At 36.4% G+C, this 23,656-nt stretch overlaps 2 protein-coding genes across 3 annotated transcripts; one reads left to right on the top strand and one right to left on the bottom strand.

Moving 5' to 3' along the window:
• Positions 1-1,577: 1,577 nt before the first annotated feature.
• Positions 1,578-22,719, top strand: LOC125780238 (uncharacterized; the record flags this gene model as incomplete). The annotated part of the gene is given in 3 exon segments (XM_049462137.1): positions 1,578-1,808; positions 15,928-15,997; positions 21,962-22,719. Coding segments are annotated over 3 exon segments (878 nt in total), but the record flags the coding sequence as incomplete, so codon positions are not given.
• On the bottom strand, positions 7,335-12,123 carry LOC105232456 (putative inorganic phosphate cotransporter). Of its 2 annotated transcripts, none has more exons than XM_029552823.2 (4): positions 10,648-11,128; positions 8,948-9,084; positions 7,818-8,891; positions 7,335-7,750 (listed from the first exon to the last, which is right to left on the bottom strand). In XM_029552823.2, exons 1-4 carry the CDS (start codon positions 10,667-10,669, stop codon positions 7,490-7,492), a joined length of 1,494 nt encoding a protein of 497 aa, XP_029408683.2. In that variant the 5' UTR covers positions 10,670-11,128; the 3' UTR covers positions 7,335-7,489. The 2 variants fall into 2 exon arrangements, with proteins under 2 accessions (XP_029408683.2, XP_011212440.2); XM_011214138.3 differs by lacking the exon at positions 10,648-11,128 and adding an exon at positions 11,149-12,123 and having other exon boundaries at positions 7,372-7,750.
• Positions 22,720-23,656: the final 937 nt, after the last annotated feature.

Genomic DNA, 23,656 nt, shown 5'->3' with positions numbered 1-23,656 from the left:
GTCAACTAATTTGAGCGGGAGGGAGTGTCATTCCATAAATGACGGTGTATGTAGAAGTAGCTTTGATGCTACACGCACAAATTTGAATACAGTTATCTACACAAATCTATCGACATCCACATACCAGTTACGCATTTCTATCACGGTTTGCCGACTTGACAGCTATCGACAGCCAGACAGCCAATTGATTTTTGTAAATTTATTTTTTGCTGCTGGACAGTTTACGCTTTTCTGCACATTCCTTTTGTTTTTAATCGTTTATCTAATAGTTGCATTATTTGCTTTGCATTCTATGAACTGATTTCACAGTAAACTAGAAAATCAAATTAAAATGCATGTTTTGAGAACTTATCTGAAATTGATCTTCATACATGAGCTTACTCAATACCGTTTTGTTGGCGGAGCTTTTGCTAAAGTATTTTTATTTATATACTTTGGTGAGTCTGTTAATTGACTGTGTAATCGGAAACCGGATTTTTTTCTTCGAAATTTAGAATTTCTTGCTGTCAATTTTGGTTTAAGAATAATAATTTTTTTTCGGAAACTTAACAAAAGATATATATGCATCGAATAGCATTATTGGGATCCTAAATCTCAATGTGAACTGAATATTAAATTTTCTAAAAATATCAATGCAAATATTTATGAATAACAGTGGTTAGGTTTGATGGTTAAACCACCTGGCGCTCGAATAAATTTTTTTTGGCAATCGTTGATCAATTTTACGAGTGGATGGAAGTTCAACATCGGCTGCATAGAGGCGAAATTATATATTTTAAACACTTCCTTCTCCTATTACAGCATGTCACCATGAAATTAATGGTCCACGCGAGGCTCTTCTGTTTCATAATACTTTTTCACTACTTCGCTACTTCAAATGTTAATAGTCTTTTAGTGTGGAATGCAGTTTCCTTAAGTATATGTATGTACATATGTATTTAGTCATCTTAGAAAAAAACTATAAGAGCGATTATATTTATTGAATTGATAAGCTGAAATAAAAATAGGCAATGAACGTGCGTATGTTTTACGATTTGAATAACATAAGAATGAACTAATTCTGGTTTTAAAAATAAATATGAATTAATTCGCACTTGGGCGGCAATTAGCATTATCAGACAGCTCTGACACTCAGTGCGATAAGAGAATCGAGTTTTACGCAAAAAAAGCCAAATAAATAAATAAACAAAAACAAATAATGAATAATGATAATTTTTAGGAATCAATTGAGCACTCATGGTTTATATACAAATACTAAAGGCTTTACATACCAATACTAAATACTTATACTAAATACTTTATATTTATATGTATATACTCTATATGATAGCAATAAAATTGCTACACATTGAACCGCTGAACTTTTCTCAAATTTCGCTCAACACAAAAATGCGTTTGGTCCATTTTAAATTATCTATTAATTCAATTTCTTCTCTGACAGATGACTAATTTACGAATATTTCGCTTTCATTTCAGCTCAATCGCAAGCCGATGTGCGTGAGTACATTCCGCAGCCTGGCTCAAGAGGTTCCTCGAGTGAGTCAGTTAAATTGAACAAAATAAAATAAAATAAAAAGTGAACTCTGTGGCAGCTAAGTTGGCATAGGCACTAATAGAATTTCAAATTACTATTGATTGAATTCTATCAAAAAATAAAAGGAACTGTGTTTAAAATTTTCTCATGAAGGCAGAGTTGTGTGCGTGATTTAGAAGCCTTTCATATAAATTGAGCGCGAACTTCACAAATAAATAACTGAAATGGGGTTAAATTGCTGTTTGAATATGGTGGGGACAGCGCGATTACTGAGGTGAGTAGAATTTTTAAAAATTTGCAAAAACAAAAAAATATTTATTAAAATTATGACCAAAAGAATGAATAACAGAAATATTATTTTTGTACTTTCGAAACAAATGAAGAAAAAAACAAAATACGAGTATTTTAAGTTCATCGATACACTGTTGCTTAGTTAATCCATGTCAAAGGTTGTAAAAAATAATCGCGTGAAAATGTTTTCGATTTAATGCAATTTTTTGGCCGATATATAGTATGTCATATGTCGAATCGTTTTAAATATGCCAAAATCTACAATAAAGTGGTGAATTGTCAATACAGACGATGACTTGCGGTTGACAAAACGGCCGCAATTTTTTAAATTTGAACTTTAGTCAAATTTTGATCGTTATTGGCCTACCAAATTAAATTTTTGGACATATCAAAAAACTGGTGAGTTACAGATGGATACTTCTATAATAAGACTATTAGAGCGGGTCAATTTCCAAAAAAAAAAAAAACGGAACAATCACATATGCGGGAAATGTTCTTGGATTATTCTGAACAACTTTGCCTAAGAAATTACGTGTCTTTGAGTTATAAATTTTGAAGGTGAAGTTTTGTAGGGATATCACAAGATATCCCAAAGAAATTTAATACGTAGGTCCATATTCTTATTGTATTGATCATTTGTCGAAATAGGAAAACTTATCTCCCACACAACCAATTATTCAGATTTTTAAACTTCACCTTAACCGGTATTAGACCCGTAGTCTCTTGGACAAATTTGTTCAGGTGATCCGTAGGACTCGCGCTAACGAATATATGCACAAATGAAAAAACAAATTTTAGCAATTTCACACCAGGTGTACCCTTACAATAGCAAGACCATGCTATAAAAATATTTTTGAAATGAAGATATAAAAAATATCTTATTTTTTTCTAATTTTTACAGTCATCGACTCAAATTGATGACTTAATCTATGAAAAAACAAAAAAAGGGCAATAACACATTCTAAGCAGTTTTATTTTAAATTTTTGACACCAAACCCAAATTCCGACGGCGTGTTTTCTTCGCCGAATTGTCGATACTTTTATGTGACAACAGATTTTGTACGTTTTACGACTATTTCCAAGCCTTTTATGATTATTCTATGAAAGTGTTGGTGCACTCGTTCAATACTTGTGTGAGCAAGCGATACAATAAATACATAATTTATTAATTATAGTCTACACTCCCCGGTCGTGACACGCAGCGTGCTGTCATAAATCATTTCGTACATCTCAAACACAGAACCAAAAAAACAAAAAACACACACAATACATACACAAGTATGGAATGAAAAAAATAATAATTGTAGCTCCATACATACAAAATAGAAAGAAAGAGTTATGCAATCCAAAGGCAGCTCGAATTACCCAATTGAAAATACCGAGAAATCGCATCATTCAAGCGAGGCTCGAGCACTACGCCCGAAAACAAGCCGCGAGCGCAGCTTCACCCTCTTATACCCTCTCCTATATATTGGCAATCTAGTGTCTTATCAAAGCTAATTACCAGCAAAGAAGTTGCACAATTTCACAGTTCACAGTAAGCATTTCTCGCGTTCGTCTCGGTTGCATCGACGGCCGAACTTAAGAGTTTAATTGCCTTCAATTGTTTAATGGTGGTGGAGGAGACTGCTCTGCATTTCAAGTGGCTTTCATTTTCTAAGCCTGAGTTTTTAAATTGCATTTTTGACACTCGCCGAGCTGTCCATCAGGCGGCTTGCCGGCAGTCAGCGGCGACCCGAGCTGTCACTGATTCACCCAAACTCAACCGCGCGCTGTAGGCCACTAATTTGGGCGCTTTGCGTTGTCTTTTTATTTCTCACAATCCCATTCTTGGATGGTTTATGACCAACGCAGACTCACTTAAAAGCAATCGTAAAAGCTCAAAACGCTGCTGAGAATTCAGTGACTTCAGCAACGCGCGCCTTGTTGTTATTGTAATAATTTATGTGCTTGCTAAGCAATCAAAATGTTTTTTTTTGTTTTTTTGAATTTCGCTCAAAGCGGCCCGGCAGTGCGGTGGGTGGCAACTGCGGGCGTTTTTTGGAATTTCTTAGCACGCGCCTCTTTTTCGGTTGTTTATTTATGAATATTTCTTTATATGAAATGAAATTGAAAAAAAAGATAACATGTGTATGTGTATACGTAAAGCTACAAGTTTTTTATTTGTTTAAATGTTTTAAATGAATTTATGGCTTCTTAATATGAAAATCGTGGTTAAATTTTTGTTTTATTTCGTTTTAATTGTCTTAGTAGTAAGGGCGTGTAGAGAGTAGGGCGGGTTATGGCAAAATAGGTGTGTGCGTGTGTTCGTGCTGCGAAGAGAGTTAAGCTGCTTAGCTGTGTTATTTATGGTTGTTAGAGATAAAATAATAACTGTAGTATTATTTACTGTGCTTTCGCGGAGATATGCGCGCCAGCTGTGGACTGCATATGCACTCTTATATTCATTAAACAAATAAAATATTAAAAAAGTCGACCTTCCTACATATGTCAGTCTGTTTGTTAATATTGTGAGCTTTAGAAAGGTTAGTATAATATTGATCTAACATTTAACGGGTTAAATTTAGCACAGCAGTATAATAAATATTTATATAATTTAATTTAATTTTTAAATTTGGACGTTTAATCTATTTCCCCAACAACTTCTGTTGTGATCGCTTCGAATGCTCCCAATGTTAAAAATTATATTTTAGTTCTAGAATAGCGGCCTTATTAAGGTCAGCTATTCACATATATGGTTACTTTCGCATTCTACTCTGAATATTTTGATGCATTTGTCTTGTTATAGGTCATTGTCTTAAGGAGTGCATGTGTTGGCTTAAGGGGTTACATGGGTCTCTTCGTTCTCAAGACTCTATCTCCGAAATTATTACTCTGATCAATTTGAATATATAGGAATTTAGGATATTATTCAAGAGCAATGACTCAGAGGTTTCTGAAACAATCATGAGCCAATACAGGTGTGCCAACTCTTCATCCAATAATTTCTCACACTTGTTATATAAGACTCGGCTAGATTGGCTTACAGTGTCTTCAGCGAGATTTTTCGCATACGGCTCGTTTTTGGAGCGCCATTAACTAATTTGTTGGACAGTTTGGACGTCATATTCAGAAACCAACCTTTCGGCAGCAGTAATTATGAATGATGAAGGAACGTAGGGTACTCGGCTAAGTTCAGGCACGTATTTTGCAAGCTTTTGTTGTTTTAAAAAAAATTCAGGTCTTTTGGTCTACCATTGATAGGCCTCATACCCAAAACTTTAACCAAAATGTGTTGTGCCAGATTCAAAGAGATGGTGAAATCTTTTGTTATCTCTGAGGTGCTCCCACGTCTTCTTTTTTTTAACTTTTTCGATGTTATCGTTATAGAGAGGTGCATAAACTACTCGTATGAGGCAAGTTTTCGATGACTTCGAGACATTCACTGGATGCTGTGTGCAACTCATATACTTATTCGTAATAAAGTAGACTCCCGAAAAGACTTCTTCATCAACCTCAACAATTCCGTGACTGTGATTTGAAGCATAAAATTGCAAACAAACTCGTTACTGAAATTTTTTTCTATGTACATATATAACCAATATATAACCAGTTTATAACCAAAACTCAAATTTTTTTCAATATGAGTGGTTTCCATATTATATCGTTTCTCCTCCGTCTGTAAAGAATTTTTAATTTTAGGTGGCAATATGGAGATAAAACTTCACAAAAAAATAAAAAAAAAGATTGTACCATTGTTGGGAAAGTTTTTGTCGATTCTGTTTGTTCGTAGTTTTAATCTCGCATACCGGTTCACTTTCGATCAGATGTCTATATTAAAATTGGACCATCAAACTACAAGTCTTTTGTCTAGTAACAACAAATTAATCAGTTGTCAAATATATTGAGATTATGTTGTCTTTTTCATATTACTCGCGTGAATATTTTGTTTACATTTTTAACTTAAACACTTGTAAGAATTTGCACTATGTGATATTTACCTCGAACCCAACCCACAAATTCTTGCACGCAACTGATTTTTACCTTCCATCGTGAGTTCTAATCAAGATCAGTATCCGTGGAATTCGCGGTTGCGGTCAAACGTCAAGCGGCAGCAATCGTCAGCTGTCACTTGTGTCAACAGCGATAGCCGCAACTAAGTATACTTAGTATTAGTATTAATTTATCAATGAAAATATTTCTAATATTTCTAAGTATCAGTAGTTAATTGTTTCCCACACACATTCGCCGCTGACTGTCGATTGCATCGCTTATCGGCTCATTGCTTAACCCTTCACATCGCCTACTGGCATTTTGTGCACACTATTCATATTTATGTGTGTGTATGTGTTTGTGGTTACTGGTTGCACATTGCGTGCTCACATGTCATGACAGTGATTTTTCACGTTTCATTATTTCATGTTGTTGTTCTATGCTCGCTTGTTTGTTGTGATTTTTCCTAATGGTGTCTGTTTGTATTTATCTCGTCATAATATATTGTTGTTGCGCTTTTCTGGTTTCGTCAAATGTCATAATTCTAACGGTTCGCTTGATTGAAGGTTGGCATAACATTTCCATTGACATTTGGTGGTCAATAGTAACTGCATGTTGCGTGTTCGTGTCATGCATCTAATATGACAAGTGAATTTAGGAGTACTGATGGCAGACTAGTCTTCAAATGAATATGTGTACGTATATTTGAGGGTGGATATAACTGGAGTTAGTTTAGGTTAGGTTAGATGGCTGATCAAAGATTACACATGAACTACAATATAGTATAATACTTTGTGAGGCCTTAGAAAAGAGAAATGATTTAATAGATGTAGAAGCTTGGGTTTAAGTGGAAAAGGTTCTAGTGAAGCTGTCACCCTTACATATCTTAAACACTTTGGGGTACGTGGGGCTAGGGTACTCACCAGGGAATTAGGATTAGATATGTATTACCGAAGACTCGTTTAGATAAATTTGGTTTCTATTTCTGTTATTTGTACTAATGTAGTGTGCCATAAGATTTCATCGATGGGGTGCTGCATTTTAGTGAAACGAAATACACTTCCATAGAAGGCAATTGTTATTTGAAAATGCTTTTGGTATTGTTTCAATCCCCAAATCCTGACATCTACAGTTAGGTGTTGCTGGTAGACTAATGAGCCACGCGTAGATCAGTCTTAGTCTTTTTCGATACCAGATGGAGTGCAATGAGTTACATGGTCCATGAAAAATAGCCATCCTTCTGCTTTTGTCGCAAATTTCAATAAACTCTTGTCAATATGGAGCAAGTGCACAGAAGACGTTCTATTGTTTTCTTGTACTTTATTCTTGACATTTTCTGCGAGCTCTCGATTTGTAAGTCTCACTCTGTTCCTACAGTCCTTCATACCGAGCGCCTGTAGGAACTTTGTACTTGTATATTTCTGATCTAATTTTCAACATGATTTATTCTGTTTTGCCTCTTCCATAGAGTTCTTCCCCAAATGTCTTTAAGTGCGTATGTTACCAAATAAATATTTGTTTAAATATTTAGAAAAACAATGTTTTAACTGAAAATTTATTGTATAATCACTTTGACTTTTTGAACATATGTATGTCACGTCATATAAATATATACATATGTGTGACATGGTATTTAACTATATAAAATATAATATAATACTTATACTACAAACTAACTAAATTATAAATACTTTAAAGTCTTGTGCTCTCAACAGAACTAGATTTATTACCAATCTCTTCTTTTTTCTCATTTTGTACATTTTCCAAATGTTCGACTGCTTTCCCTAACGTAACTTGCTTGCACACAGTCTTTTCTGCGTCTTTGTCTTGATGAAAATCCACCGAGTTCCAGGGCTGAGTTTCCGAGGTGCCCCAAATAATGTAAAACAGATTGCCCAGGAAGAAAATCACGGCGGCGATTGCGAAGATGATTTGCCATTGCGTGCGATTGTGCTGTTAATGCATAGAAAAATATTCAATATAGAAAATTCTAATTTTTAAAATTCAAAGAGTTATTTACGTTATCTGTCACAATGACGCCTACAAGTAGCGGCGAGAGGATCGGCACAATATTCACGATAGTATTAGATAAGCCCATTAGTATGCCCGCATGATTAGGCGCCAGATCAATCGAGTTGAGTGTACTGCCTATGGTTGAGCCGCCATTGATACCTACATTGAGTGTCATCAACACGATTGCAAGTGTTGTCTGAGAGGAGTCCAAGAAACCGATACCTATTAGCAAGAGTGCCGGTATCCATAGTGAGATTGTGTTGATCGTCTTGCGCATCGCTGTCAGTGAGAGTATATTCCGTCTGGTGAGCAGATTCGCTATCACCAAGTAGACGTATAGTGAAAGCCACATCGTCAGGTAGGGTAGTGCCGAGAATAGACCGTTCTTCTTGATTTCCATATTCAGTACGCCATTCATGTAGGATGGTATTTGTGATTGCAATGTGGTGAAGCCCCAAGCCTCGGCGCAACGTCCCACGAGGAATGCTAGAAATGGTACCGAAGTGAAGATTGCACGCCATGGTACTGGTATTCTTTGTTTATGAAAGTCATCATTGCGCTCAAGTGATGTCTCAATATACTTGCACTCTTGCGGCGTGATGAACTTTGAGGAAGGTGCATTATCTGCGGCGAACACAAGCCAAACTGCGCACCACGCAAAACATAGTGACGCAGACACGTACGAAATACCAGGCCAGCCCAACGAACTGCTGGCAATGAGGCCGCTTGACGCCAATGCTACAACTGTACCAGAATCAGTGCCGGAGAGACTAAGCGCTCCTAAAAGATTGCGTTCATGCAATGGCGACCACTTGGCAAGGTGGTCATGTATGGCAGGAAAGATAACGCCTTGGAAGAGACCTTGTAACAGCCGTATGACACAAAATACGGGCCAGCCACCGAGATGCACGCCGGCAGGCGTTATACAGCTGCACACAGCGGAGGCGAATGTGGCGACGAGTATAGTTATTTTGGCGCCGAAACGACGACTCAAATAACCACCGGGAAACTGTGTGAGCACATAGCCCCAGTAGAAGCTGGAGAGTACGTAGGATTTTTGCTGCTCATTCCAGTCAAATTCCTTTAAATAACGGATTGTTAGTATAGAACTAAAAATAAGTATGCTCCAGAACGTACCTGAAAATTTGGATTCGTTGTATTGGCGTTCGTCATGGCTACTATAGCCACGGATACATTTAAGCGACTCACATAGACCACAGTTATATTGAAAAAGAGCAACAGTGCCTGCAGATGGCGTATTCCAAAAAGAGGCGCTAAAAATTTGTATTAAGGAAGAGAGTGCGTTAGAATCTTCATTTAAATTTAGAGTATACATATATTAATTGAGAAATGGTTACAGGGATTGTCCGGAAAGTAAAACGATTGAGTCGATTTAAAAAAAAATTATTGAACAATTCTTTAAAAACTTTCAAAATAGGCTCCTTCTGCGTCGATGCAGCGCTGCCGACGCAATTTCCAAGAATTGAAGGCGTCACGGAAGGCTTTCTCCGGAATACTCTTGAGAGCCGAGTTGCATGCTGTTTGGATCCTCTTTCATCGGTTTTTTCAGGCAAAGAAACAAAAAAAGTCCGGGGATCACATCTGGGCTGTAGGGTGGCTGCAGAAGCGTTGGAATGCCGGCCTTCTTTATGTAGCTGTTCGCAAGAAAGGCGGTGTTAGTCGAGGCGTTGTTGTGGTGCAACTTCCAATCGGTTGCGATGTCTTGTCGGTCTCGTTTGACTCTTCGTTTGAGTCTCTTGAGGACTTCCAAGTAAAACTTGATATTGACGGAGGAAAAAATTCATGATGGACGATGCCTTTGATGTCAAAAAAGACAATGTGCATTATTTTCTTTTTCGATTTGCTCATTCATCAGCGATTTTTTCCCGGCGCTCCAAAAAGGCCTGGGCGAAACACTCTTGCTGAAGCAACATCTGGGTAAACCTGCTTGATCATGTCAAACGTCTCTGTCGCAGTTTTACCGAGTTTCACACAGAATATAATCATGTACCTTTGTTGTAACGAACGCTACATTTTCGGCTTGCACCACTTACAGAAACACGTCGCGAGAAAATTGTTTGTCGCAACTCTCAAGGTTTTCGGAGACAACTGACCAGCTGTTCGGTCGTTAGCTAGGAACACTCTCTACCGAATCCAGTCGGTGTGCGCACGCTACGTAGTACAGCTGAAGCGGCGGAAGAAAATCCTTCCTAATATTTTCCGGACAAACCCTGTATTATTACTTTTTTTGAAGAGATTTATTTTTTTAGAGACGATTGTGTATTCTGTCTTTATTATCGTCAACATTACATTTCTTTAGCCCACGTTAGAAGAACATCATTTGGACTTAAATACTAAAAATTATGCTCGTTTTTCTAATGGATTAAGGTCATTTTCGTATAACTAGGTTTAAACTGCAGAAGCGGAAATAATATTATTTTCTCACTTAGATCTTTTAAACATTTCGAGGTCAGGTATAATTACAGGGCATTAATGATACTTTATAAGTTTAGGGATTAAGGGTTATAATGCACTGTTACTTTTGTTGTTTTGGGTCAGTTGGCGTTAAACTTATTTTAGACACAAACATCACTTTTCCGTCACTTGGGATGGTTTATTTAAGTTGCAGTTGGTTTACTTGTAGGATCTTATTGGTAGTTTTTTCTCAATGGATTTGCTCCAAAATACTCCATTGTTTTTTTTATTTTTGATCACAAGATTTCATGACAGTCTTGAAAGTACACAATGAAAAAAAAAATAATAAATATCTCCTTGAGCTTCAATTAACTCTTTTTGGCTTTCACTTTTCACTTTATGCAAATTATTCTTTTACAAACCCTTTTCCGAAGGAGTCACCATTAGATTATTGTTATTTATTTTTGTTTTCGCTTTTTGATTTATTTGTAAATTATTTCCGGAATTTTCCGTGCACTTTTCAACACTGAAATGCGTTCAATTGTTCATGTTTCTTGCTAGACATAAAGAATTCCAAACGGTGCAAGAGTTTTTAAAAGACTGACGACCGGTCCATTAAAACATTGCCGTGCGCCATTTATTTATTTTGATAAAATTGATACTCCAAAGACATGTTTTACTTGTTAGTACTGATGCCTTTACCTAATTAACAATTATTGTAGAACAAATGTCGTTTGCTTGTAGAACAAGTACTCAGTTTAGATGCAATTCATAGTCCCTCAATTTCGCAGAATGTGTGACGTTTAAAGCGGTTTAGAAAGGGGTGCGTTTCAACTGCACCGTTTATGACGAAATATTTAATTTTTGGCACTCATTCTTCACAGTTATGAAGCCGTTATTGCTTTCTATGCTAAAATGCTTACGTTTTTCCATCGTTTAATTTCTGGTTCGCTAACTGTTAACCGTTCTGCGTTTAGCGTGTTCTTTACGCGGCCGTGTTTAGAAACGTTTTAAATCGAAAATCTGCTTGTATGAGCTAATAACAGCACGCGTTTCGACAATATACCTAAACTTTAGTTAGTTTGTAGACATTTGAACAGCTGTCAATGATCCACAACCGTTGTAGGTGCTGTGGTCTGCGAAAAAAGTACCCCCAATTTGAGGTTGTAACGTCATTTTATTTTGGTAAATATTTGTGGTAAAGAAAAGAAAAACAAAAATAAACTCAGGCCTCTATAAAGTTTGCTTTTGAGAGCTAGATTGTGACGCTGGAGTCAGACATTAGGAAAGTCAAAATATGCCTCTTCCTTTAGTACTAGATTAATGACTGATAGCTATAATTGATTTATTAATTTATATTTTTCAATATTTTCATTCAGAAAACTTAGAAAATTTATATTTCGTTCATATACATGAAGAAGGTGCCAATATTTTGAAGAGAGACCCTATATTAATGACTCAGAGTTCCTATTGCCTAGTATAAGTATCGTACATCTCGTCATTTACTGTTATGTTATACCTCAATGCGTCATTATATATAAATATTTTCGACACAATAATTATTTTAACTGAGTAAATATTTTTTTGCTTTTCTAAATAACCAATGGGTGTTTGTAATCATTTTTTTGTATATCGCGTGTTTTTCATAAAACAAAGTATTATTTATTTGCAATTTAGTTGTACGCATTAGATATTTGAAGAAAGCTTGGACGGGTGTGGGTAACGCTGTAACCTTTTGAAAAACATAATAGTTTACAAAGCTAACTGACCAGCGGCTTTCTTGAATATTTAAAATCTCTTAGGGTTCTTTGGGCTTTGTTTATTTATGATGCAAATAAACGTTTGAGTCTGTTAAAAGGGGCTTAGAATACTGAAAGTCTTATGTATAAATCAATTAAAAGCCCATTCAGAAAGTTAAATGGAACTACTTCCGCCAAATAGGTAATCAGTTAGGTCAGGTTAGGTCGTAGAGCTGATCTTGGCGCCAAAGCTGACGCAGAATACCGCTAGGCAACTGTGAACACTGGTCCTGTTCCCAAAACTTCTAGCACTTTGAGCTTATCACAAATTTCTTAAAGCGGCTAATATCAAATACACTACTACCGAGATGTTTCTACCCCAGTCTGGCAAAACCTGGACGGTTGAAAACAAAGTATCTTCATGTAAATATCCTTGACAACTTGACGCTTCAGAGAAGATATGTCCAGTCAGAACACTTAGCATGCCGGTCAACTGAACTTTTCTAAGAGCAAGTAGTTCAGACGACCTCTTGCGTTCCTCTTTGAGCCAGAAGAATCTCACAGCTGCACAAGTTTTGGTCTGTGACCAGCGCTTGCCAAGCTCATAGGAAGACAGCGACACGTTGTCAATTTGATGAAATATCGGTAAGAGTATCCTTTCTAGCAAGCTCTTACTTTACAGTTTCCCGCGCATGCGTTAAGATCCGGCACACAAAAACTAGTTTGATATCTAAACACTTTGATACTATTGATAAAAATATAAAACACTGTTTGGTAAGTATTGAGCGCACTGTCAGAGAGCTCAAGCTTAGTGTTGTAGCTTTCCTTTCGAAGTGAATGCATACCACTTTGAAGGTAGTTGCACTTCGGAAAGTACATCTACTGCTACCTTGATGGCCATCTCCTCCGCTTTATAGACCCTGCAGTGGCCTAGGAGCCTGAAGCCAGGACTTATGGAGAGCTTCTGAAAGAAGATTCCGCCTTTCACTAAGCTATGATCCATCCATTAAATGCTCAGTGTACCTTTTCTTTACCGGCTTCGTCCGCTTATCGCTTGGGTCCTAGTTACCATCGATGCAAACGAAGTAGCGGAGGATTTCAGAATGTTCCTGCTCGGGACGCCTTCCATACCATCTCAGCTGAGTTTTAAAACTCTACGCTGGGCGCTTAAGGTTCTACGCTTTTAGAATCTCCTCATATTCTGCGGATCCGAAAAGTTATATACGGTCTAAAGTTCCACGAAAGAGGTTTCAAGTTCTGTTGGAAACTTCGGCTTTGTCGATGGACTTTTCATGGCAATAATAGACTAAAAGCATCTCGTAGTGTGTGGGTTCTTTATGGAAAGCGCTATTGAGAGCATTACAAACTCTTTGATCCTAAATTCTCAATCCATCGTTTTACTTATCGAATATTGAACTGAAAAATTAGGTACAAAATTGTTTTTAGAAACAAATTCTTTGTCTTCCATAAATAAAAAAGAAATGGTAAACACTTTTGAATTATACTTGCGGCATTGCCAGCTCTATTAAGGTGTTTTTGCACAACAAACTCTTCGTCAACTCTTGTAAACACACGCCAGATTATCTACGCAAAACTGAGCACAAATAAGAATCGAAATGAAAACATTTAAACAGATGTATTTACAGTAATACCAAATAGACTATCTGCCGGCTTTGCATTTCAATGTGAGCCGTTAGATTTTAGACCAAATTAGCATCAATGAACTCTTTGCAAACTGCAACTTACGATGTGGTACAGTATTCGCCATTTAAATTAGCCCAACAAAGCGCCTGTGGCAACTGAAATGGTGTGGAGCAGAATAATTTGTGGAGATGTGCCTACTACTTGTAGCGCTTGCCATTAGCCTACATCGCTTGGCGTTTTTGTTTCCACAAAATCAATTTTTCTTCTGCTCGGCGGCGATGTGAAGAGGGCAAGCAAAGCTACTCTATTTTTCAACACTTCATTAGTCCAATTCACTTATGATTTCAATTTGCATTGCAACATCTTCAATTTCATTTTCATCCTCAGCTGTGCGCACCGCATTTCATCAGGCTTTTTTCAAAATCCACACACAACATTAGAATTATATGCACATTTATAAATATGTACGTATATTTATAGCAGATCTATTATATACATTTATAAGTTGCTATATGCAGATGAATGCGCACATATTGGCATTTATGCTTTGCTGCCGCCGTCACTTGTTGCTGATGATTTTGCACTTCATTTGCTTGCTCTGATTGGGCGCCTCCGAACAGCTTCCAGCAGCCAATATACTGCACACACAGCTGCATAAATGTATTATGTACATACATATATTTATAGCGTCACTGCAGGTTCAAAAATGCCGACTGCAACTCGGACGTCTTTTTATTTTGCAATTTTGAAGATGCCTTCATATCTATAATGATTATTTATTTATCGTTATACCAGCATTCCCATTAATGTCGATATGATGTTGTATACATAATCTTCTTCGGATCGAAGTTTCTTAATTTAAAAATGAAGTTTTTGAGCTGAATATTCATATGTATAGTTTGTATGTATTTGTAGATCATACTTTGGTTCAATAAGTTTGAATGGAAGATAGTTGAAGTCAAGAACAAAAATATGATGTATTTGAGGCTTACAACTCTATCAAGAGTTGAAGAATTTTATTAATTTTATATTTGATAATTTTTTAAGAATACACAGTAAATTTTTGAAAAAATATACTGACCATTGTTTTAGTTGAACTAATTCATCCACGGCACTGGAAACAGAAACTAGTTGGTCACTGAATTTGGAACTATATATAGAATATACAGAAAATTTGTGGGCAATTTTGATAAATGTGGAAGGAAATCACGTTAAAGTATAAATTGATGATTCTGAGGGAACTGGGCGACTATACTTTAGAGTGATGCAACTCAAAAACTGTTTAAGATATCGATTTAAGGGCCTTTTTAAAGAAACACACAGAAAATTCAAATTTGATGGGAAATATTTATTATCATTCGAAAGAACATTTTTTGGCAGTTAATTTTTGAAGACTATCTCTTCTAAAAGTTGGCCGCGGCTACGTCTCAGATGGTCCTTCCGTTTAGTCCAATTTTCGTTGACTTGTTCGAGCATTTCCACTGGTAATGGAATGACACGCGTGATGTTTTGCTCTAAGGCCTAAATCGATGCGAGATTGTCCGCATAGACTTTAGATTTTACATATTCCCACAGTAAAAAGTCTAACGATGCGATAACACACGATCTTGGTGGCCAATCGACCGGTCAACGTGAAATTATCTGCCCGACGAAGGGTTCTCTCATTAAATCCATTGACTTATGCGATAACGTTCGTCATTGACGGTTACGTTCTCACGGACATCATGAAGAAATATGAACCGATGATTTCACTGACCCACAGACCACACCAAACCGTTGTTTTTTACTGAACGAAATGGCAGCTCTTGAATCTCTTCAGGCCAAATGTGGCAATTTTGCTTGTTTACATACCCACTGAGCCGGAAACGGGCTGAACAAAATTTGACTCAAATACGTCGAATCTTCTTGGAAGAGCGAAGTAATGTCGCTTGGGAAGGTCGAGAGGCTTGAGTTCTTACACAAGCCGAATTTTGTATGATTTCATTTTAAGATCCCGAAGTAAAATGCGCCAAGCCGTTCCATATTTCCATATTATTTACAAAAAACGAATTTTCGTAATAAAGTTGAACGAATTGTAAATGTTGTTCAGGCGTAAGTCTTTCCATGATAAAATGCCAAACAATACTGATCAAAAATAGCATGACAGACTCACGCGTGATCTTGGATCACTTGTTATTTTTAAGGAGATAAAATACATCGAAATTTGATTTTTTTTAATTTTATACAAATTGTATTCCCTTAGTTAAAATTAAAATTTTTTGATGGAGCTTTTTATGTAAACTTATATGCAAACCAAATATATCTCTCTTCTTATTTCAGACTGTGTCTCTTTCTTCTGCTCATCATTACCATAGTTGGTGCAGACATATCCACTGTTGAACGAATACGGGTAAGTCCAGATAAAAAAAGTCCAGCAATTTTCAAAAGAAAGATTCTAGTATAATTAAATCTTGACACGGTTTTCAAAAGGAGTGTTTAGTTTTGAAACTTCATCTTGTCTACGTTTTGAAAAATGGGGCTTCCATTAATTCTTGAGACTTTTTCCAGAACATCAATATAAAAAATATGTTGCAAGGAAATACCTAACCCACCACCCTCGAAAAAAAATTGGATCCGTCACTGCTCAAGTGTGGCAAGACATATCCATGTGATTTTCAATAAAATCGTCTAATCTTACAACTTTGTCGTCGTTGCTCGTCTTATGACAATTCGATAGGGCTGTATTTTACAGACATAATACATAGTATGTTCTGCAAATTTTTTGTTGAATCCAAAAGAGGTACAGTATACTCTCGAAAAGTAAATCGATTGGTATTTTGGGTAATTTATTTTTTCGAATAATTTACTTTTCCAAATATATACATAAATTATCTGTTTTATAATATTAAATGCATTTTTAAACTTAAAAAATTCATTCATTTATTTGCTTCAATAAAACATATGGATTTACATGAAAAACATATTTACATTTACATACATACATATGTATTTACTATGAAGAAAAAAAATCTTGAATATTCTTTTGTTTTTTTTTCTTTTGCAATATATTTTCTGACCATTTTTGAACGACAATTCCAAAAGCCTGACACCTGATTTGCATCGTTTTCATTTTTAAACCAGTGGATTAAGTTGTTTACGCTTTGAATTGCTTCCGCATATGTCACTTTGGGTTCCTGGCTGACTTCTTCTCCATCTGAAGTGTCTGACAAAATTTCTATTTCATCAGCAGTTTCTTTGTTTACTAAAAAGACGCGATAAACAAGAGAGTAAGTGTTTTTGCAACATCGTAAAAAACGATGCTTGCTTCGTTTCGAATTTTTTATCACACTCTCTGAAAAGTAAATTAAAAAATTTACTTTTTCGAGGTGCATGTGTAATCTTAAAGGTGATTTACTTTTCCGCGATTATTTACTTTCTGAGAATTTACTTTTCGAGAGTATACTGTATCACATGAATTGTCTCATATTTCTTATATTGCCACATGAACTTCAACAATAGAGGTTGTAAGGCAAGCCCAGTAGTAAATGTTCTTTTGTCAAGGCGTTCCCAATTAGTTGAATGTGCATTAACTTGATAATTCTTATGGTGAACCTGTTTAACCATAATCTATTCCTTCGCAAACTTTTGTTCTGTTATATTTCATAACTTTAATACTTTTACTTTTTCGTCTGGCAGCCGTATTGTCTAACATTATAATATTCTCGAAAACTCTTCTTTATTTAATCTTCATTTTATTGAAATCGTTCAACGAATCGGTGTACAATAAAGTATTTATGGTCATAAACAAAGCAAGTTAAACAAAGCATAAATAGGTACTAGTTCTTTTGACTGACTATTCCTCAGCTGTTGCTGCGACGTTCGTTAATCTACATACATATTTATGTGAATGGGAAATGAAAAAAAAATTATTCAAAGTATTGACAATTTTGTTTTGTACACTTTAACCATATTTTGGCAATTTGTGGATACAATGCCAATTGAAATGTCCGTTTTTTGAACAAATCCAGTCAGACACACAAAACAAATGGTAATTGGATGGGGGGAAGTCTGTTGAATGCGGCGAGTAGGGTAGCAGCTCTCAGCCAAGTACTTTCTTTGTATTCTGAACCGATTTTGTTTGTCTGCAGATGTCGTGTAACAAAATTACTTTTTCGTATCTTCTAGCCCATTCTGCTGGGTTTTCGAGCAATTCATGTTTCAAATTGATGATTTACTGTCACCAGGTTTTAGAAGCTTATGATATTCCACACCTTCTTGGTCTCACCTAACACAGAACATTTTCTTCTTACTGAATCGATCTGTCTTTGCAGTCGATGTTGATGGTTGTCCCGGATTAATCCATATTGCTTCTGATAGAGCTAGATCACCATATGACACGACAAGCATTCGATCAGTCATATTGGTATTTAACCCGACAGTCGGGTCTACGTAACCGGAACGGATTCGGATATTTTATTTGGTCAAGGACTGTCAACACGGTTCTATCGCTACAACAACAACAACAAGCTGCAGAGTCGCAGCACTTTCCCTCAAATTAAAACAAAAATTAATGCTTTCCGGAAATGCTAACTTTTCAGTACAAAATTTGACATTTTCACCACAATGAAAAAATGTGATGTTGTTTGTTCAATGACTGTAAGTTTATTGAGTAGATTTGACAGATGTCATGCCAAAAAAACACAAAAATTAAGGCTCCTTCACAACAAATGTTCCCTACCAATACATTTGTACCTTAACGCTCACTTCACACCGGTACACCCGGTAGATAAGGCACTCGAAGTGCTGCTGTGCTTCTTTCTTAAGAAAAACAATATTGGGTGAAATTTCATCATATTTTCATTCCAGAAAATAGTTTCAATATAATTTAATTTTATTTTGACTCAGTTACGTGATAGTTATAAAAATCTCTCCTCTCTCTCTCAAGTGAGATTTGTATAGATTTAGCTAGACTACCTCCCCCCGTGATTACCTGAATAGTTTTTACTGAAAAATATTGACCCGCCTCTCAACTTTTGAACCAACTCTCCAAAAAGCTTTATAATTAAGATGCTTTTCGACTAGTCAGATGTTTCACTAAAGGGTTACTTGCCAATGCTTGTGTGCCATCGGCGGTATAGCTTTACTGTTATGCTGAGTCATGGCACAACTCAGAGTGTGCTGAGTAAGAAACGCCGTAGAATGAACGTAGAAGTATTGATTGTTCGCTTGACTGTTCACCGTTTATTGTTACATATTTTTAGGCAGAAACAAATAGAAACGATGGTGCTAGCATGCGTAAAAGTCAGATATATCAAACAACTTACATGTTTTTATATAATGTGGGCGTATTATTATTATTCTAATTAATGATGCTGTCAAACGTCTTAATTGAATGCAGTTATGCCGTAATTCCTTCTTTTTTCGAAAACCTAATTTTACGATGCCATAAACACTTGGCAGTTGCGGTTGTACCTATTACCGTTGACCTTCTCCTACAAAACTACTGAACTTTAAAGAATTCTTGTCATGTACGTATATCAATAAATACACACACACACGTACATGTGTAGACATGCGTGTGTATGCAAATGCATTGGCCCAAAAAGTTTTTGAACTGTGAAAAAACCGGCACAGCCGAATTTAGTCGAACTTTTCCCATGGGTGTGCCGTTGAACAGCATGATTTTTCACTCAATTTTTAGCTGAAGCGCACGAGTTAAACAGCAACAACAACAATGTCGAAGAACATTACGATCAATATCAGCGCTAACGCGCCCTGCTCATCTTTAATTGGACGCAGGAGTATATGTAACGAAATCAACACAACGCAACAACAACAACATGTGATGTTACAAAAAAAAAAAACAAAAAACAATATAAACAAAATGGAAAAAATGCAAATCAATTTGCGGCTGAAATTATATGTGAGATAAATCGAGCGACAAGTAATTTACAAGTCAATTGACCTTCACAAATATTTACAACAACAGTAGTAAGCATTGCATGAGCGTTACACTGCATATGTCTGCTCGTCTGTGTTTTTGTATGCGTGACATTTCGTCAGAACGTTCAATGATCCATCAAATTTGTTCCAAATTTTGATAATCACTGTCAACGCAACCGATTCTAATGGACGCCAAACCCATAAAACTCTTAAATCCATGCTTTGCCGCAGCCAAATCTGTTTACACTGTGCGCGTATGTATATGTGCGTGTGTGTGTATGTGAGCATAAGCTTTTGTTTTCATTTACTTTGTAATCCGATGTACTCATCGTTTTTGTTGTTGGTTTTTTGTTGCTTGCCAATGAATGTACTTCCGTTTATCATTAAGATGCTTTAAAGATCAGTGAGTCCATTCGAACATATGTATATACATTCATATATATACATATAATACATACATTGAATGATCTGGTGGTGAATGATGAGAGATGAGTGAGAATGAACTAGGGGTTCTGGAAAATCTCAAATATCAGAAATTTTCGCAAATTTTTATACAATAGAGTTATTACCAAAAGATTTTGAAGTCGATTTATAAATTTTAAGAAAACATGTTGTTGAAAGGTACGAAAAATAGGTCAACATATTCTAGTAATTTTGAAAATGAGTTTGCTAGATATTGCCTCTGTTAGTAGTATATTCATACGGTTTGAAGAGAGATGGCGAAACTTGATTACTTGCATTATTCCATGTTCCAACCATGCGTTGGGCAGCTTATCCTTAAGTTCCGTCTTGAAGTTGTACGTCTTGTTCAGTTATGTAAGCGTACGTAATATTTTATTAAAAGGTGTCGAACTTTGTGCTTGGAAAATAATGTTCTGGGCGTTCAAAAAGATTGAAGATTAAGAACTGGTATCAAACATAGGATTGATTCGTTCTTGACTTAATTCTTTTGGAATAAATCCACAAATTGCCAGAAAGATTCGAAACTGTTATAGCTTCAGATAGGCAATGCCATGATCTATGCTATTATAAAGGAACAAATTAAAAAAAAAAATGCTATTCAGGTCTAAAAAATACCATAATAGATATATATTGTGACAAAAAAGTACCTGGAAATTGTAAATAAAACGCAAAATATTTAATTATTCATCAATATTTATTTTATCGCCTTCAATGTAATTCCCACCAGATGTAATACACTTATGCCAACGACTTTTTCAGTCCTCGAAGCACTTTACACAAGTACTTTTTGGTATGATCTCCAGTTTCTTCAGCGAATTTTGATTTATCTCTTCGGTCGACTGAAAATTGTTTCCACGAAGCGGCAATTTCAGTTTGAAGAAAAAGAAAAAAATCACACTGTGCCAAATTTGGTGAATACGGTGGATGATCGATGGTATTAATTGCGTTTTTGCCTTTAAGTTTGGTCACAATCGTGGGTCGCAGCGATGGTGCATTATCGTCGTATAAAATCCATGAATTCTTTTTCCACATTTCCGGCCGTTTTCGACGGATGTTCTTAGGAAAACGCCTCAATACGGCTTTATAGAGACTCCTTATTGACCGTCTGTCCTTTCGAAACAAATTGAGCGGCTTTGGCGTGTTTTTCTTTTGTTTTCGGCTCGTTTTTTCCCTATATTCCGATGATTGTTGACTTGTTTTCATGTCAAACTCATAAACTCACGTCTCATCGGCAGTTATAATGCTATCCATGAATGTGAGATCGGAATTCACACTATCAAGCATGTACAATACTCTTTATGAAAAAAATTTAGCTAGTTATCTCTCTACTGCTTGAATGACGATTTTCAAGCACCATATTCTTCACTTTTTCTAATATTTTCATCAGTTAAAGAGATCGAAGGTCGTTCAGAACGATCTGTAGATCGTTTTTGAAGGCCTTTGCCACTCATCGGTTTATGTTTTTGATAACACTGAATCACCGTAAGCATTTTTCAACATTCGCAACGATTCCGCACACAAAATTTAGTTACAAATACAAAATACTTTTTTTGAAATTTCAATTGCCCGGGGAATTTAGTTATAATTTCTGGGTGCTTTTTTGTCTCAATGTATATTCAGTGTTTGAGATGTCGATTTTGTACAAATGAAGCCGCTCATACCTCTACAGCATATGTATATGTAGCTGCCATACAAACTGAACGATCATGTGTTTTTATGGGGAAATTTTTCATTTGACGAGATATTTTCAAGAAACTTGGTATGGATTATTGCCTAAAGTAGCAGAGAAATCTCGGAAGAAATTGTTCAGATCAGTGCACTATTGCTGTCATACAAGATTATCGGTCAAACTCAGTTTTTGCAAGAAATTGTTTGTATTTGTGAAGGGAATTAAGTTTCGAAGCAATATAAATTACCATTTTCCTTGTTTTACTCCCATATGCTTACTACATTTTTTCTTCTCATCTAGAAACACAAAGAATGGCTGAACCAACGAAAACAACAGAAGAGCAATCGGTTAGCGTTGCTCGTGAATCATCCGAAATCTAACTACGAAATGGCTAATCTATGGCGTTATCCGAAACCAGGGTTTGAAACGAGTGCAAATGAGGTTTATCCAGAGAGCGAAATTGTGGCAACAGACGTACAACAACAACCACCTACTACAACAACGCCAACTACTTCAACGCTATTGATCACAACAACAAAAGGGATAGAGACAACATCTGCTGGAACTACAATCGGCAACAGCGAGGTTCAAACAGTATTAGCCGCCACGCCCACCACAGCGGCAGCCATAACCACAACCACAACCGCAACAACTACAATGCAGCAACCGACAACAGAGTCTATTAATGTTTTAAATGAAACAATAAAACAAAAAGTCCCCGCGGTTACTACGCCAACTGCGCGAGGGGCAGGTGTACCCGAAGCACCTATTATTAGCCATAATGTTGTGACTGAGACGCCTAAAATTGTAGTTAGTACGAAAGCCACTACTGTAAGGACAACCACAATGACAAGCACTGAGTCATCACAGAGCACAGCTGTTGGAAATGTGTCTGATTTGACGACAAGCGAGAGCTCAGCTGTGACAAGCACGAAGCGACCGAACGCTGGTCCACGTCAACGCCCCTACCCGCGATGGGGCACTTGGGGCAAGTGGAGTGATTGCTCACGCAGTTGCGGTGGCGGTGTACGCTTTCAGCAGAGGAAATGTATCAATCGGTGAGTGTTGATGTAGAACTAAGACTAAATAAGAGCTAGGGTTTCAGCACAAGATTGAGAATTATAAATGAGTATGGTGTATTTCTTAGACTGTATTTTTTTAAGAATTTTTGAGTAAGACTGTTGATCAAATTTTGACCCGGACTTACATAATAATTAATTTTCTCGTATTTGAATACAAATCTTATTATTACAAAATAATAAACGATTCCAAACACTTACTATAAGGACTTACTATGGGACGCCATTCGCTAGATTGTTGGATAATTTCGATGTCATATTCAAAGTTTTATGAATTTGCCTAGTCAACCATTTATTTTGAGACCTCTGGTCTAGTATAGCAACAATTCATACCCAAAACATTAACCAAAATGTCTTCAGTCGATGAGATATTGAGATCGTTTGATATTTCTCTGAACAACACAAATATATTATATTCCAGATCTTTTTTATTTTTCGTTGCTATCGCCATTAAAAGAGACAAGTTTTCGGTGACTTCACGACCTCACTGAATGTTTTGTGCCGTTCATTTACTTGTATTTGATTTCTGCCGTTTTTGTTGGTCTTAATGCTGGTTTCAAGATAGATGAAATTATCTACGACTTTGAAGTTATGACTGTCAACAGTGGCGTTGGAGCAAGGTCACGAGTGCGGTGAGTGCTTCGTTCACAACAAGACCCATTCCTCAACCAGTCTGGAGAAAAAAAACTTGCGGAGCAGTTTTTAAGGAATGACATATGTATCTATATCATTAGCACTCCAGAAATTGGTTGAGAAAGTCACACGATAGGGAGTCCCCTTGTCTGAAACCTTGGTTGGTATCGAACGGATCGGAGAACATCTTCCCGATCCTGACAGAGGTTTTGATGTTGATCTACGTCAGCTGACACTGCCGACGATCTTCCCTTCTTTTCTAAGATTTGGTGTATGGTGAAAT

The sequence above is a fragment of the Bactrocera dorsalis genome, unplaced genomic scaffold (genome assembly GCF_023373825.1).
Source record: "Bactrocera dorsalis isolate Fly_Bdor unplaced genomic scaffold, ASM2337382v1 BdCtg305, whole genome shotgun sequence".
In the NCBI taxonomy this organism is placed as follows: domain Eukaryota; kingdom Metazoa; phylum Arthropoda; class Insecta; order Diptera; family Tephritidae; genus Bactrocera; species Bactrocera dorsalis.
This window is presented reverse-complemented; position numbering and strand designations above follow the sequence as displayed.

What these genes read in the sequence shown, in the direction of transcription:
- LOC105232456 (XM_029552823.2), bottom strand. Translation starts at nt 10,669, where the DNA reads ATGGTGACTCCTTCGGAAAAGG. An exon ending in GGTGACTCCTTCGGAAAAGG is followed by an intron (nt 9,085 to 10,647) that starts GTTTGTAAAAGA and finishes ACAAATTTTTAG; the next exon opens with CGCCTCTTTTTGGAATACGC. An exon ending in GCGTCATTGTGACAGATAAC is followed by an intron (nt 7,751 to 7,817) that starts GTAAATAACTCT and finishes ATGCATTAACAG; the next exon opens with CACAATCGCACGCAATGGCA.